Below are 16,825 nucleotides of genomic sequence, written 5' to 3'. Positions count from 1 at the left end.
AATAGTTTAGAAAATAGTTATTTTTTATAGGTAGTATACTGCTGGCCAGGTCTTTTCACTGATAATTTTCCAAGTGAGAAGAACAATAGTCTATTTTCACTAGGGCAATTATATACCAGACCCAAATTGATAACAACAACCTGTAAAATATATATGAGTTTTCGTTCGAACAATGCAAAGTGAAACATTTTGGAAAATATAATATTTATAATGTATTTATGTAATATGATATGATCCAAGCCGGAATTCTATGGATAAACTTAAAAATAAAAATGTCAAATTGGTTGCAAATGGTTGCAAATGACATTTCTCATCATAAGCTGACTTCAATTAAAAATAGAGAGTAAAAGGAAGTAAAAAATCGTGTTTTTTTATTTAGAAGTTAAAAATGTTCATTCTTCAATAGTTTATATATTTATTGTTTACATCGATCAAGCATATCCATGGTATCATCAGATTTTATGTTTAAATAAAACTAGCCATTTTGATGGAATAATTTACATTTCTTAACAGAATACAGTAAGAAAAAGAAAGCAATTTAAACAAAACTGTACTACAAGCGTAAAAGTAAAAAAGTATAAAACCTTGCTCGCGATAGCAATCATTCCTACACAACGAGTGTGTCAATGCCAGTAAAACTCATGGCACATTTCCTCGATACGTCTGCTTAAATCCCCCTCAAAAGGTTTTCTCATGTTCAGTACTCATAGGTCATTTTTATGTTCGTAAATATGACGGCAGTGATGCACGTGCTTGCCGGGCAATTATGCGAGACTCCAAAATCGCCCTCACTTGTCGTGATAATCTCGTCTGTTAGAATGAAAATCATTATTATAATTGCAGCAACGGATTTTTATTATAAAATGTTACTGTACATAGTAACACATATATGTATTATTTGAAGTAGTTTCCATAGGTCAATTGCAAAAACAATAATTTATTAAAAATACCTACGTGTTTGTGTTTATGTTAGAGTTATGTGGCTATTACGTGCTTTCTTTTTTTAATAGGGCGAAAATGGATTTAATTCTTACCCCATTGCGACTTAAACTAAAGGCATATGCAAAACTCAACCTGCTATTTACAACAGTTACTGTGTTTGAGGGAACAATTTGGGAATACGCAGTTCCTTCAATTAACAAGAATATTTTCCACAAAAAGAAACTAGACAATGACCCGTCCCCTCCTGATATTCAGCCTTTAACTGTTAATGCACGCAGAAGACGTTCCGGCTCAGAAGGCTGTCTTGTACAGCAGATTTACAACCGCCCTTATTACGACCCGGCGTTTAAGTTAGAAATGTACGCACAGGATGAAGTCAGTGAAACGAAGCTGTTTTACGCAATTGGTACACACAAAGGAGGCACAGATGTGCAAGACTGGACTGATATGGGAGGTAACTCTTTAATGGTTCCAGCAAAGATTCCGGGAGGTATTCCAATATACTGGTCAATGAAAGCTAAGAATAGCCAAGGCCTTGAGGCTATTGTACAATGTTCCTTAAACACCTATGACAGCACACTAACAGACGGCAGAGTAGAACATGCATACATGTTTTCATCCCATCCTTCAAAGATGATCGCTTCAGTTGTAGCTTTTGATGACAGTCCGCTCAATAAAGTACATTATAAGGCAGTTGGATTTAGCCCAGGAAAGTTTGGTTCCCAGTTTGTGGGATGGGAAGAAGTACATTTGGATCATTCATCACCGAGACAAGGCATGTCAGGTCAGCTGAAACATTTTACTCATTCGAGAGAAGGAAAGCTTGTCGCTTACATTTTACAAACCACGAAGGTCCGGACACCAGAATTTTGTGCCCTAGCTTGCATATCGTACGGATACAACTGTGTTTCATTTGATTACGAATACCATTCTTGGCTTGCACGACATCGTCGAAGGGGCTAATGCATATTTAAGAATCAGTGGAACATACAGCAACTACGAGCGTCTTGGTATTGGGTACCACGTTACACTAGAGTATGATAACCTGCCATTATCACACGGTGCGCAGTATTTTGTTAATGTTCAGGTCAACAACGTTTTGGGCTACCAAGCTTTCCTTATTGGCGAGGGAACCCTCGTAGATTTTACCCCACCAGAACCAGGCCTGATTATGAATAACTTGACGGACAACTTCAAAGCTGACAGGTGCAATGCATCTGTTACACAGCGCTGCAACGAAGTCACATGGAAGGCCAATCACAGGTACTTTTATAAGTTTCTTAGTTTAAATGTAATTTACAATACTTTCCAAGGCAGCTTTTGGTTCGTTGATTATTATTAAGTATATGCTTAAGCCGCTGCTCGATGCTGTATTGGCACTATTGCACCTTTTCACTGGTGTCAATGAATAGTTTCTATTGTTTTTACACTTTGTTTTAATATTATGCATCAAACGGAATATATGTTATTATGGAAGAAAGATCCATCAAAGGCACACAATACACCAGAAGTCTGAGAACGACATTCTTGGTTCAACTAAACTAATCGTTATTTTATTTTCAATAATTTTTAAAACAAAGAAAACAAGTAGAAATATTTACTGGAACATGTTGGGCAAACGCAATGTATACTCTTTAATAATTCCAAACTGTTTGAATATTGTATTCTATTACAAAACTTTTGTTGACGGTCTTTGATCAGCAACATTGTTTAACTTTACTTGTTCATTGTTTTATTATGCTTCAGAAAGTTTTATCCTTGACGGTTCTGTGAAAGGAACAATAGTTTAATCAGCTAGTTCAATGTTTCATGCTTTTCCTGAACTATCATTGACGGTCCGGGATAAGCAGTTTAACCCAGCTTGTTCAATGTTTTATTCTATTCCAGAACTATCGTTGACGGTCCTGGATCGGGAACAGTGTTTAACGGACATGAACCACTAATAGACGAGCTCTATACCCTTACCAACCACTACGTCGCAGGTAACAGAAACACTACACGTTACATCCATTGCTAGTTAAACGCCGGAATTGACAGTCCGTGTGCCGTCGCCTTACGGAAGACGGTTATAAAAATTGTCTAGAGTACTTTTAATCTGTTATTGCTTTAGCTGCAAAAGATGTATGCTATGAGGTTTGCTCAATTAGAAACATGGTACACATTTCCTGAACGGGTACTTGTTGCTGAAATAATTTAATAACAATAACGTAAAAACACATTGTTATTCTTTTCTATTGTTCAAACCATCAAAACAAGATGATGTCAGTTTATGCTTATACATTTTAAATATGCTTTACATGTATTTTATACTCTTCTGTAGTTGTTTTTTTTCGTTTTAGCTAACTGGAAGGGATTTCGCGATGATGAAAGCGGTATTTGGGGGCATACATGGGCAGTTGGGAAAAACATCTGCAGTTCTGATGTGATCAATTTTGAGAACCCATATGCCCATCTGACGGACAAGAAATTTTGGACAGATTCAGCATTTCACAAGGGCATACACCTTCCCGACGGCCGATACTTTGTCACTGTTCAAGCATTGAACGGCGCAGACTTGGGTGGGTCATTAGTTACAACAGTTTGCCATTCGACTCCTTTCATCGTCGACACTACGCCGCCAGTTTTCCATAAAGTGACAGACATAATATATGATGAAGACTTTGATTTGATTGCAATATATTACAATGCCACTGATGAACTTAGTAAAATTGCACACGCTGAATTCGGCCTTGGGAAAACGAAGTATGACGTTCAACTGAAGCCTTACGGGCTGCATGCACCTATGGAACGAGAGGACCCTTTCGTAGCTGTCGAGGATTTAGGGCTACAGGAGGGTGTTCCAGCATGGATCAGGATCAGGGTTACAAACAATGGTAAGCAACATTTGTGGATGGAATTTGTTGGATTACATTTGTTTTTCATCATTATTTCAACTTGTTAATGCATATGAAAACTCCAGAATCAAAATGTAGAAAATGTAGACAAAATAATACATATTAAGCAATGTTTAGTTTATTTTGATGTCACTGATGTCATTTGATGTCCATTTGATAGAAACTGCATCAGAATGTTCATGCTCTTTTTTAAGTCGAACTATTCACTGCGGGCCACGGCGAAGAACCGATTTTAATTGATAAGTCACCGCCAATACCTGGAAATGTTATGGATGGAGATAGTTTGCGAAAAGACAGACAGTTTCAAGCTGACGACCACATCATTTGTGCACAGTGGATTGATTTTTACGATCCAGAGTCGGGCATTGATAAGTAGGTACTTGACACATAATATTCTGTAGCTGCGAAATATATTATAAAATAACACTAATAGTTCATGCCTGATTTTAAAGTTCAAGAATTATTTCAGTTAAGAACGCTTAATGCGCATTTATTTTATGTATCAATTCATGTCGGTATGCATTGTAAACCAGGTTTTTGTGGGGTGTGGGCACATCACAGCAAATGGATGATATTGTGGCGTTCCACAATCTCACACGTTACGACAAATCCAGCTGTTCGCCTGCCAACCTTCAACACAAGCACATCTACTACTCCACGGTGTTAGCTTACAACAATGCTCTCAATTCAAAAACATCGAACAGCTCTTCTGATGGAGGTATTTTCGAATATTTTAACTGGCATAAGTAATTACAATTAAATTGCAGTGTCGCTACTATTATGACGTTGTATAGTTTCACGTCAATTTTCATATTAATTAATTGTTATATAATATATGCAACAATTTCAAACAACCACTTACAATACAATCGCAAACCTAATTTTAAATATACATCAGTATTTGATCCGGTATGGCGTCGTCAGCATAAAATAACGTTTTAATATATTTTTGATAGATAACTGGTGTTAAAAGTTTGTGTAGTGTCTCTTTTAGTATTAAGAGCTGTTAATTATAGTATATTTATTTATCATCACCTATAACTAAACCTCGTTTCGTTGTATTAGAAGAAAAACACCGGATTTATAAAACTATACTTTCTTTTATGTCTTCAAACAGTGCTCGTTGACATAACACCGCCGCTTGCAGGGAGTGTTGCAGATGGGAAAAGAGGAGACCCGGCACAAAAGTACAGTTCAGAAACGGTGTCAAAATTTGCAAACTGGCATGGCTTTCATGATCCAGAGAGCGGGATACAAAACTACAGAGTTGACGTGTTCATAAACAATGAACACAAACAGTCGTTTGAGACAGGAGCTGAAAACCAGTTTGAAGACCATACTATTTCAATGGAACACAGAGATAATGTTATCTTTAAAGTTCACGGAGTAAACGGTGCTGACCTGGAGGTAGATGCAGACAGTAATGGTTTCCAGGTTGACCTAACTCCTCCCATAATGACGGAAATCTTGGATAACGACAATGGCCAAAGTTACCAAAGTGACAACTCGTATCTTAGTTTGACATGGAACTTCGAAGACGAGGAATCCGGTATTTCACTCTACAGGGTCACTATATATGAAATTATATTTGGTAATAAACGAAAATACTGGCCGAAACTGGAACAGTTCAATGAAACAAAACCAATATCTGCCTATAATGGATTAATACATGTAGTGCTAGATAATCTTTCGTTAACAGATGGGTCCAAATATTCATTGCATGTCTCTGCTCTAAATGGTGCGACATTGTCCACATCACATGAAACACAAGGTTGTACAATTGATACAACTTCACCCGAACGTCCAAACGTAAGTTACATTTTACCATATTTCTAATTAGCTTGTTTGTTTTAATTTGTTTGATTATAAGATAAATAGTATCGGAATTCACCTGTTTGATAAATGCTTCCATTTTGTTTTAACAGGTACACATAGGTTTGCCAAAAGATGATGAAGAACTTGATGACGATGGTAACGTTGTTCACAATGACCAGAACGGGATCCGTGTAAGCTGGAGCGGCCGTGATCCACAAAGTGATATTGAGACGTTCTTTGTTGCCGTAGGGACAGAAGCATCCCCAGAATCAATCCTACCATATACTGATTTCGGAAAGAAAACCACTGCATATATAAACAACATATTCTTTAATCCATCGGAAGGGAATGGTACATCAACTACCTACAAAGTTTATGTTAACGCTACAAATGGGGCTGGCTTGACATCTGAAGCAGGTGAGTCGAAACCCATATTCGTGCACAAAGCAAATGTTCCTGGTATTGTCTTTGATGGAAGAAACCTTTACGAAGATGAGGCGTTCACAATCGACCATACGTCCATTGCCGCGTCTTTCTATGGCTTTGAAAGCGATTCATGCGATATTATAGGTTATGATTGGGCGATAGGGACGACAGAGTTTGGAACGGACGTGCTGTCATACACTGATTTTGGCATGGTTATGAATAATAAAAGCCACGGACAGTGCCAGATCCATACTGAATTGTTCGAAGACGTCACGTATTACATCTCTGTTCGCGCAGTTCTAGGATGTCACGAAGAATACATTGTCTCATGTTCGGACGGTATTACATTAGATCGCATTGCTCCAGCTGTAACATATGAAACTCACACTGAAGCAGCGATTACAACCATCAATAACGTGATTTATCAATCGACGACGGACTCCCTTGGCATCACCGGTAACACAGCAGATAGAAACGGTGTATCGTTAGTCGAATGGAGTCTTGGAACACTTCCTGCCCTTGATGACAAACATCAAATTACTAGAGATTTGTCAGCACTGACAAGTGTTGCAGCTCTCGTTCCCGGCGAGGCAGTGTTCTTAACGGCACATGCTGTTGATAAAGCAGGGAATCAGAAAGTAACATCGTCACTGCCATTAATTGCCGATATAACATCTCCAATGATGAAGGAATTTGACTGCACCAATTACATCTCAACACGGAGAAGCGTGGTTACCTGCACCTGGCTTACAGTGATTGAGGAAGAAAGTTTAATAAGTGATATAACGATATCAGTGGGTTCAAACAGCACAAACTTTGACATACTGGACAAGTACGTAATTCACAGAAGCGTTTACAGCTTTACACGAGATCTGTTTGATCACATTAAACACATGCCAAATATGACATGTGTTTATATTTTGGCCACCGTTAGCAATGTTGTTGGACTGTCGACATCTTACGGCTGGGAGGTTATTGTTGATTTAACACCACCTACAGTGGACAGCCTCGACGTGGTTACAAGCACGATTCCAGGTGTCATAAATGATGCTCATCAGCAATGTCAGCTACCAAGGGGATATGTTGAAGTTAAGGTTAAAAACTTAGAGGACAAAGAAACAAATATCGACGAAAACAGATATGAACTTGCTATTGGAAGTTCAGTGTATGGATCAGATTATTTGGCATATACGGCAATTGAAAAATTTGCAGATGGAATTTTCTTCATTGACGGATTCTTTTTGCCATCTGATGTAACTGTCTACGCAACAATGAGAATATACAACAAAGCAGGTCTGAAAACGGAGGTTTCGTCCCAGGGTGTCGTTGTAAGTCAGACGCCTTATCTGACTGTCAAGGATGGTGATCAAGACGAGGACATTGACTACCAATCAGTACCGAATTTGATACAAGGCACATGGAAACATACAGACGCCTGTCCAATTACCGAAGCAAAGTGGTCCGTAGAAAACCTAGCCGGAAAGGTCTTGTTCGACTTTATTCAAATACCGAATGCTGGTCATGCTTTCTTTAACGATGAGGTTAAATTAGAAAACGGCATGAAATATATCGTAACCGTCCAGACAATAGATGCACTCGGCAGGAAAAAGGTGGCACGGTCTGATGGGGTTTCTATTCGAATACAACCTCCACTTCCGGGATCCGTCCGAGATGGATTGGATTTAGATCTAAATTATCAGTTTAGTACAACTGAACTTTCGGCAAATTGGGACAATTTTGGTGATGGGTCTCACGATCCGACTCAAACAATAACTAGATACAAGGTTGCCATTGGAAACGATAGGCGATATTCAAAGACACGTTCGAATATTCATTACTTTGTATATGTTGGTTTGAATACTTCTTATACGTTCACAAACCTTAACCTGACGTCGAAACTTGTTCGCTATTACATCACGGTTCGTGGATTCAGTCAAGCTGGCGGATTTATAGAAGGGTACAGTAATGGAATACGTGTTGGGTTTGACGATGATATAAGACCAGGAAGTATTTTAATTAACAAATACCAAGCTTCTACAAAGAAAATTGCAGTTTCTTATAAAGGATTTCAGTCTGATATTGCAATAATTGATTTCAAAGTTGCAATAAGCAGTCACAATGAGATAATTGCAAACGATACAGTAAAATGCGTTGATATAAATAAGAACTCATCCATGTACGATGTCAGGCATTTAAAAGGCTATGGCTTGAACGAATATGTGGAAATTGATGGCCTACAATTAGTACATGGTGGATTGTACTATGTCACAGTCGTAGCTGAGGACGAAGCAGGAATGTGCATTGCAGTCACGGGAGGTCCTATTCTAATTGATACCACTCCGCCGCAAAAAGGAAAGTTGCTTATTAATGGTATCTTTCCTACAACGGTTGTCTACCTAAAACTCCACTCAGAAATGCATGTCGAATGGGACGGATTTGCGGATGGAGATTCAGGAATTCGATCTACGCATGTGAAATTATTTGAATGTACAACATGCCTTAATTCAACACTAACAAGTGATTTATGTAACCTCATAGATGAACGTCTTGTTGCGAATGACACAAAAACAGTATTTTATGAGCTTGACTTACATTCTGAAAAGGCATATTACATTGGTTTAGAAGTCACAAACGGGGCTAATTTGAAAACAACCTCTCAGAGTTCAGTCATCCTGATTGATGAATCCCCACCATTATCAGGTGAAATTAAGATAACGAAGGACTGGAAAAGCGTAACAACATTCCAACATTCAACTTCATCGTTATCAGGTTTTGTCCCTATTGCTATCACTGAGGAAGATTATCTGTGTCCAAATCAGTTAAGGTACTTTCCCGTTCATGGGACGGAAAGAATGACCAATATACTGGATGAATTTAGCGATGACTTTTTAGTAATCAATGCCACCGGGGCATACATGGGGATTGGTTACAACTCAGATCTCTCAAAAATGACGAGGACTGGTATTTTATCAGAAAAGATGCCTTTACAAAATGGAAACTATACAATAAGCATAGGTGCTGCTACCGGAAATAACATTATAACGACAGTTGCTATAATGACCGATCCAGTTGCAATTTCATATACGGTATCAGACAAACCGGCCGAAATATTTTTTTACTTGGATGCTTTCGAGAACATAACTGGACTTGAAGCAGATCAATCCACTGACTTTGGAAATTTGAATTCATCTGCAACAATAACGAATCCAATACCAGGAACGTTTAAACCAAATAATGAAACAGGACAAGGTACGGCTGATTTTGAGGCAGAGGAATACGGCTTTGGGATTCACATTCTTGGATACAAATTGGGCAATAATGAATATTTTCACCATGTCTTTTGGGCTAAAAGCAAATATAAAACAGCCAGTAGATGGTTTCAAACGACCACATATCCAGATCAAATAAACGAGTATATAGTAAACGTCAGGAAAAAATCTGAATTTCTAACCGAAACTGTAGATCTGCTATTGATGGTTAACGGTGAAGAAAAGGTAAGCCTGTCGGGATTCAATTTTTATGGAGATATAAACCTGGCAGCGCTCACTTGGATTGAAGACAACTGCATGCCGCCACTAGATATCTACAAGCCATTTTATTCCGACGCAGTTTTACAAGCAATATATATACCAGATAATCGTGACAAGCTGTGTCACCATGGAAGAGCATTCTATGACGGACAAAGCGGGATAAAAGAATTGTGGATTGGTGTTTCTGATAATATCAAAAAGATGGGCAATATTCTTCCTCTGTCTTTGTTCAGGACATTTTGCTTTCCTTGCATTAAACCATGTGATCATCTCTGCCGTGAATTATGTACAGATGAAAAACTTTCGAATGGTTTTAATCTTGTTCCAATTGAACTGAACGGGTTGGACATGGACAAAGTCGATATAAATTCTACGTGTGAAAATATTACGAGTAAGGTATCCTGCAACAGTACATCTTATTATATCAACGCAAAGCTTGTCAACTTTGCAGGAAGAGACACTGCTGCGGTTTCAAATGCTATACAAATTGACACAACGCCACCAAAATGCTACTATGTTAAATGTACTGATCCGGAATACAATGTAGACCAACCGACAGAATATTTAGGCTCAAGCTCAACAATTGGGGCTTATTGGAACTGTACAGAAATGGAAAGTCTAATTGTCAGGCATAAGCTTGAGGTTGTAGACATAATTAATGGCAACATTGTAATGAATTCCACAGATGTCGGGCTTAAAACCAGAGTACGCTTAAATCTTCCAAATGGTACGTTTGAAGATGGCAGCGACTATGCAGTCAGATTGACCATATTTAACAGTGCTGGACTAACGTCGATGTCGTCATGCAAAGTCCATGTTAACCTTTATCCGCCAGACGTATCTGCAGTTGATTCGGAACCTTTATATACGGACGGAACCACATTGGTTGATATGTTTTATTGGACTGATTCCCAAACCCAGATCGGTATTCACTGGTCTGGAGGGACATCCGATACAGAGTTCTATGGTAAGACACCGTTGTTATGAGTAGCATACTACTTACGGTTCAATTTCGTTGAATACTGCATCAAATATAGATGTTTTTGTTTTTCGTTTCGAACATATATATTTATGAGAGAGAGAGAGAGGAAGAGAGAGAGAGAGAGAGAGAGAGAGAAGAGAGAGAGAGAGAGAGAGAGAGAGAGAAGAAAGAGAGGGTTTTGAACCTCTGTAAGAAGTATTTTAAAATTAATACGCATTGGCAAAAGGAAAACATTATTGATATGATTGTTTTATTTCTGTACATGTAGAATGGCAGGTGGGGACAAATCCAGATGGATCAGATTTGTTCCCCTCGTCAAAGGTAAGCATGGACTCTACTGGCTCCGCAGCCATTGTACACGGCAAAGTCCATTACAACAACAAGTACATCAACAAAACTGTGTCTGAATATCGCAACATGACCAATAAGACGTTGGAACAAATTCAAAACCTTACTTCGACCAGTAAACAGGAGAAGTCGTTCTTTAACATGGAGCCAGGAAGATGCTACTATCAGTCTCTATACGCGCGGGGATATTCACACCTTACTAGTAAAATCAAGGAGAAGAATATTTGCGTGAAAAGTAGGTTTTACATTTGTCATTATGATTACTGTACTATGTACTTACACGAACTAATTATACTTGTAATGTTGTATTAATTTCTGTTGTAGAATTAATGAAAAAAGTGCTTTGTGTAAACTGTTAAAGGTGTTATAATGTATTATGTTATAATCTAAAAAAGCATATACGTATTCCAACAGGACCTGGTGATGCATATTTGGATGGAACTAATGGCAAATCGGTTATGAGGGCATACAAGATGAAACCGTCTACATCTTGGGTCACATCAGAACCTACAGCAATCCCAGATATAATTGTTGACGCACGAGGTAAGTACAGGTCCATTTCCAGCTTATTAATCCAATTTCATATTTTTTTATTAAAGCACATTTTTTTATACTTTATTTATAAATACTCGATGATATTGATAGCTAGATTGATTAAGCTTCTTTTAAGACTTCTTACCTGAAAGAATCGAAAATTGTGTATACAAGTACTAAAGGTTAATGAAAGTACAATATTAACATTATGTGTTCAACAGTCTTATTAAAGGGACTGTACACCAGATTGGCACCAAAAAGTTTTTTTTCTGTAACGAATCTCAGGACAATTATTTAATAATTGGTTATATCACGTGATAACATCAACTAGCCAATCACATAAAGGAATGAATTCTACTAGATAGACATACCTAGTAAGCTTTTTTAATGAAAAATACCAAAACAATTGCGAAAAATAAATTTACTGTAAACTATGTGGTACTTCAGTAAGTTAGTTTCAATGCATTGTACACATCGATACCAAGTTTATGTCAGTTTTCGACAATTTTCTTTTTTTTCGCAATTTCATCATACGGAGTACAGCCCCTTTAATTGTATGTATGTATCCGATAATTATATAAGTTAAATGTTTTCATGTAAGAAATAATTACTGATAACACATTAGTGTATGTTTATTCCAAAGGAAAATGTTTAGTTTTGTTTCGTATGGATGGTCTGATACAGAGATGTATGATATATGATTGTTATACATGTATGAGTTGTATTTGTCCCGATTTTATACGGGCCACGTGGTGTACAAATAACCTACCTAACGAGTACCATTTGGCATATCAAGTTATGCTAGTACATTGTTTATTATAACGCTTTTTTGATATAATGTTTTTATTATATATTATTATATATATTAAAAACATCTCACTCGTCTTACTCTTCTATAACAAAGTTAAACTAAGTTATCTCAGATATTAGTATTTGGAGGCGGCTTGACAGTAGGGACAATCACGCAGTCGGACCAGGAGGACGTCTACGGCAGCGCGGCCACGATGGAATACAAACCATACATTTCCAACATACATACCACACTGGGACAAACATCGAGACTCTTGCGGAACAGGTTAGCTCTCATTTAGATATCAAAGAATGTATTAAAACATGCAAGTAAATTGTGAGGTAAGATGGTTTAAATACATTTTCTTTTTCTAAATGTATTTCAATGTTTAATTCTGAAAGCTTTATTTAAGAAATCATACAGAGTCCTCGGGAGTAGTATGTACTGGAATGTTAAATCATTCTTATTCATAACCCCATGCAACTGTTTTGTAATAAATAATTTATAACGATTTTTTGTGTTAGAATACAATGTCTTTGCAACGTGACGTTCTTCGTGACACCGTCGCCGGTTGCCGAGGTAACAGATGTCGCTATCAACTTGACAGTGCCAGTTGGATGTGAGAAGGACTCGATGTACCAGCCTGCCCTTATATATTGGGACAAAGGTTTAACACTTCACATAGTATTATGTTTTATAGAGCTTTTAAATAATTGGTCATGCTCCGTATTTGCGATAAGTCCATTTTGTTTGTAAGTTGTTTGAAAAACCGGGGTACCCGGGGACATATCGACATTTGCTTGTTTTGCTAATGTTGTATCTGCATCGTAATTTAATTAAGTTCGTTAAAGTATAAAGACCAGTACTACGTAGCGTTGCCTTATTTCAATTTCACCTCAATTCCTTCAGATGCAGACCAATGGGTCCATATCGACGAAGGCTGCAATGAGCACTTGTCGGCAATCGTCCATTCGTCAAGATATAATTCAACGGTTAGTCTAAATGAAACCAAAAGCAATCACAAAATTTATAATAATATGCGCAACACAAAAAAAATGCATTGCATTTTTTTGCACAACACTAAATTATATTGCATTAAAATAGTATACACATTTTTTATCAAAACGATAAATTACTTCATTTACTTAAAAATGTGTTCTGCTTTTCTCGAATTTTGCTATATGTAACTAACCAACACCGCTGACAAATTATAAGCTTAATTCTGTTTGTTTTCATACCATGCATTTGTGCACCTTATATTACAGATATGTGGTTCCACGGATTCTTCCGCTAGAAAACGTCGTGAGGCATCATTTGAAATCAATGCTCCAAGACAATACAGTCTTGTTAGAATAGCCAAAACGTACCAAAACTCACCACCGAAAATTGTCACGGACAGCGTTTACTTTATTGAAGACGAAACGGGAGAATTTGACATTGAAACATCTGATGCAGAAAATGATGTTCTCAGCTATAGAATTGTGGACAAGCCAAGCAATCTTGACTGTAATATAACTTCAACCGGAAATCTAAAATGCATTCCTGAACCAGACTTTTATGGCGAGGATACAGTTACGGTTGAAGTCACTGAAACGGGGCTTCCATCTTTTGAAGAGCCTAACTCAGAGAAAAGGACATTAAGAATTGTCATACAAGGTGTTCCAGACAAAACTGAACGTTTCTTTTTAGACTTGAATGAAACTTGGCATGAAGAAAAACGACCATCCATGAAACATACAATAATAACAAATGCAAACCGGTCTTCTTCACTTTTTGTTGGAAAGATCATTCTCGCCGACGTAGATGGCGGGGAAAAGTTTACAAATATTCCACGATTTACTTCTCTTGGAAATTCCACATTTTCACTGAATGCCAGTGATCTAGAATCAATTCCATTTGAAAACTACACTAACCAACATTTTCAGTCAAAGGCAGCCTACGACGTTGATTTTGAATTCAGCCCCATCCTTCAAGGAAAAATGGTCCTAGAATTTATAGCCCAGACAGAGGACTCCAGTTATACCCCCGGGGTAACGATCAGTGTGTTTGTCTTGGAGAATCCTTGTATCCATGGTACCTGTAACCACTCAACACTGGGAGAGGAGGCGTGTAATGACACAGCCCGCTCTGATTCGTTTGTTGGGTATGAGTGCGTGTGTTATCCAGGTAAGACTTAGATACAAAAACATGTTAATCTCTTACACTGTGCTCCTGTTTTGCCATTATGCTTTTATTGATTATATCTGTTTAAATAATTTAATTTGATTTGTTTGTATTAATAAGTATTTCAAATATTTATTTTTATTTTAAGTTATAATTTAAACGTAAAACAGTAAACTATTTATCATGAAATTGAAAACATCAAATTGGTCTCAGATTCAAAAGTGTGTTATGAAGATGTAATACAATCTATTATTATACTTATCACAGGGTACAAAGGTGAGTGGTGCCAAACGGAAATCGACGAGTGTGCACATGAGCCCTGCTCCACCCTGTACGATTGCGAGGACCTGGTCAATGATTACGAATGTAACATCAACATACCTAAGCTGATGGCGGTCATCATTTGTCCTCTCCTTTTCATGATACTGGTCGTTTATTTGCTGAGGAGACTTATGATGAAAATCAGATACATGAAGTTGTCCAGGAGCAGGTAAAAATAAAAGGATCCAATCAGTATAGATAAGAAAATGTATAAATGTTCTCTTTAGTTTAGTTCTAAGGGAAATCTGGAAAACTGTATATTTCCTAGGCAGTTAACCCAACATTTAGAATTAGATAGTATAAGATAGTTTAATGCAAGTGCAGTCTGTCTTTTTGTTTTATGGCCATCAGCTTCTTAAAAGGGTCTTCGTTAAATGTGTGACTACTGGGCTAGTCATTGCAGTTTCCATTGTTTTTTCTGTAAGGAAGTGACGTTTTAGACACTTAGTTTATACTTGTTTTGTTATTTAAAGAGTTGGACTGATGGATGAAGGTTCCCAGAAAATCTATGAAGCTAGGGAGAGACCGCGAACAGCTGCTTCTATTTCCCTGCAATACACTGAGGCCACAGACGTGGTGGCAAACACCAAGTGGCAGAATAACAGAGCATTTGAACAAATGAACGAAAGCACAGCCAATTCGTGCTTTGGTCCAGGCATAGCATTGCCTATGCACCATCATCAAAGGTTCACTGAGGAAGACTGTTCCTCGAATCATGATATATTGGCGAAATTTCTTGCACAGCCTCAGTCAAAGCCGACCAAATATTTCGCTGAAGAATTGAACGAATCATCTGGAGAGCGGCTAAAGTTCTTCCAGGCTATGAAGGAAGACGCACCAAGACAAACGTTTGCGGTTGAAAAACTCTTCGATGAAGAGCTATCCTCGAGTCCGGCGATCGAAGAAATGTCGTCCGTGGCTGCAAAATCAGTTAAAGGCAATGCACCACTGAAGCCGAGGGACAAATCATTGATACCTAAAGCTGAGGTAAAGCCGCTGACTCACGACGCTTTCGATGAAATGGTGAAGAAGATTAAGGAGGATTCTTCCTTGACAGATGTTAATATTTAAAATTAAATAACTCCATCCATACGTTTTATGAATTTTAACTTTTGTCTGCTGGGTGTGTGACTTTGTTATTCAAGAATGAAATGAATACATGTAGGAAATGAGACAGTTCGAAAATATAAACTTTTTTTTCATCAAGGAGAAATGTCAAGGTTAAATTGGCTTGTTTCTAGTTATTTTCCGCGAGAAAGACAATTCGTTTAATATGTAAGCTATGTCTAAGATATGCCTGAGTTATTTAATTAACCTTTCAATTTTTAGCGTTTGTATTTTTTAACAATACTGATGCCCTAGCGGAGGTGGACACATGTAAGGTCATTGCGCAACATAAATCAGCATTCTTTATAATTCTGGTTGATCATTTGAATAAGACCATAAGCTTTGAATAAGACGTGTGAAACTATTAAAAAAACACACTATAAATTAAAAATATGTTTACTTATGTCGGAAATCATTAAGTAAACAGAGTATTGGATCGAAAAATAACACATTAAAAAACAGGACACTTTTTTATCTAGATGCCAACATTTGTTTTGTTTAAAGCGAAAATTAATTTTAAAAACTTAAACTTATGTCATTTTACATGTTTATTTATCGGAGGCAAATATTAGTTCACGACTATCCGATCAAAATAAGAAAGGACCCCTTTAAAGCCAGTCGCCATGAAAAAAAAAACATGCAAATGACAAAAACAATGTTTTTAGATATTTATTAATATAGCAATCATTTATGGGGACAATTATTTATCATTATGAGAGGAATAACATTCCCTGAGGTTAAGCACCTAAAGTGGACATACGCTTTTTACATGTACAATCGAACCCCGTTGGCTCGAGCTCCAAGAGACCGGGAAAAATACCTCGAGCCTCGGAATTGCTTAGCTTTAATATAAAGAAAGCGGTTCTTTATATCCAGTTCGAGCCAACGAGGAATTCGAGCCAATTGAGTTCGACCCAAGGGGGTTCGACTGTATGTAGTAAATGGTAATTAACAGAATGTCAGTTCACACTTA

General features: G+C 37.4%; 1 protein-coding gene across 1 annotated transcript in view; it reads left to right on the top strand.

The window, feature by feature from the left end:
• LOC128210398 (uncharacterized) overlaps positions 1 to 16,180 on the top strand; it is a 40,833-nt gene extending 24,653 nt beyond the window's left edge. The window contains 16 exon segments of the mRNA XM_052914742.1: positions 1,011 to 1,874; positions 1,876 to 2,205; positions 2,830 to 2,924; positions 3,282 to 3,815; positions 4,031 to 4,208; positions 4,370 to 4,554; positions 4,954 to 5,645; positions 5,762 to 10,574; positions 10,858 to 11,172; positions 11,352 to 11,480; positions 12,402 to 12,546; positions 12,786 to 12,928; positions 13,171 to 13,253; positions 13,527 to 14,427; positions 14,692 to 14,914; positions 15,219 to 16,180. Coding sequence (XP_052770702.1) covers positions 1,011 to 1,874; positions 1,876 to 2,205; positions 2,830 to 2,924; positions 3,282 to 3,815; positions 4,031 to 4,208; positions 4,370 to 4,554; positions 4,954 to 5,645; positions 5,762 to 10,574; positions 10,858 to 11,172; positions 11,352 to 11,480; positions 12,402 to 12,546; positions 12,786 to 12,928; positions 13,171 to 13,253; positions 13,527 to 14,427; positions 14,692 to 14,914; positions 15,219 to 15,816 — 10,228 coding nt within the window. The 3' untranslated portion in view covers positions 15,817 to 16,180.
• The last annotated feature ends 645 nt before the right edge of the window (positions 16,181 to 16,825 follow it).

This window comes from Mya arenaria, chromosome 12 (assembly GCF_026914265.1).
Source record: "Mya arenaria isolate MELC-2E11 chromosome 12, ASM2691426v1".
In the NCBI taxonomy this organism is placed as follows: domain Eukaryota; kingdom Metazoa; phylum Mollusca; class Bivalvia; order Myida; family Myidae; genus Mya; species Mya arenaria.
This window is presented reverse-complemented; position numbering and strand designations above follow the sequence as displayed.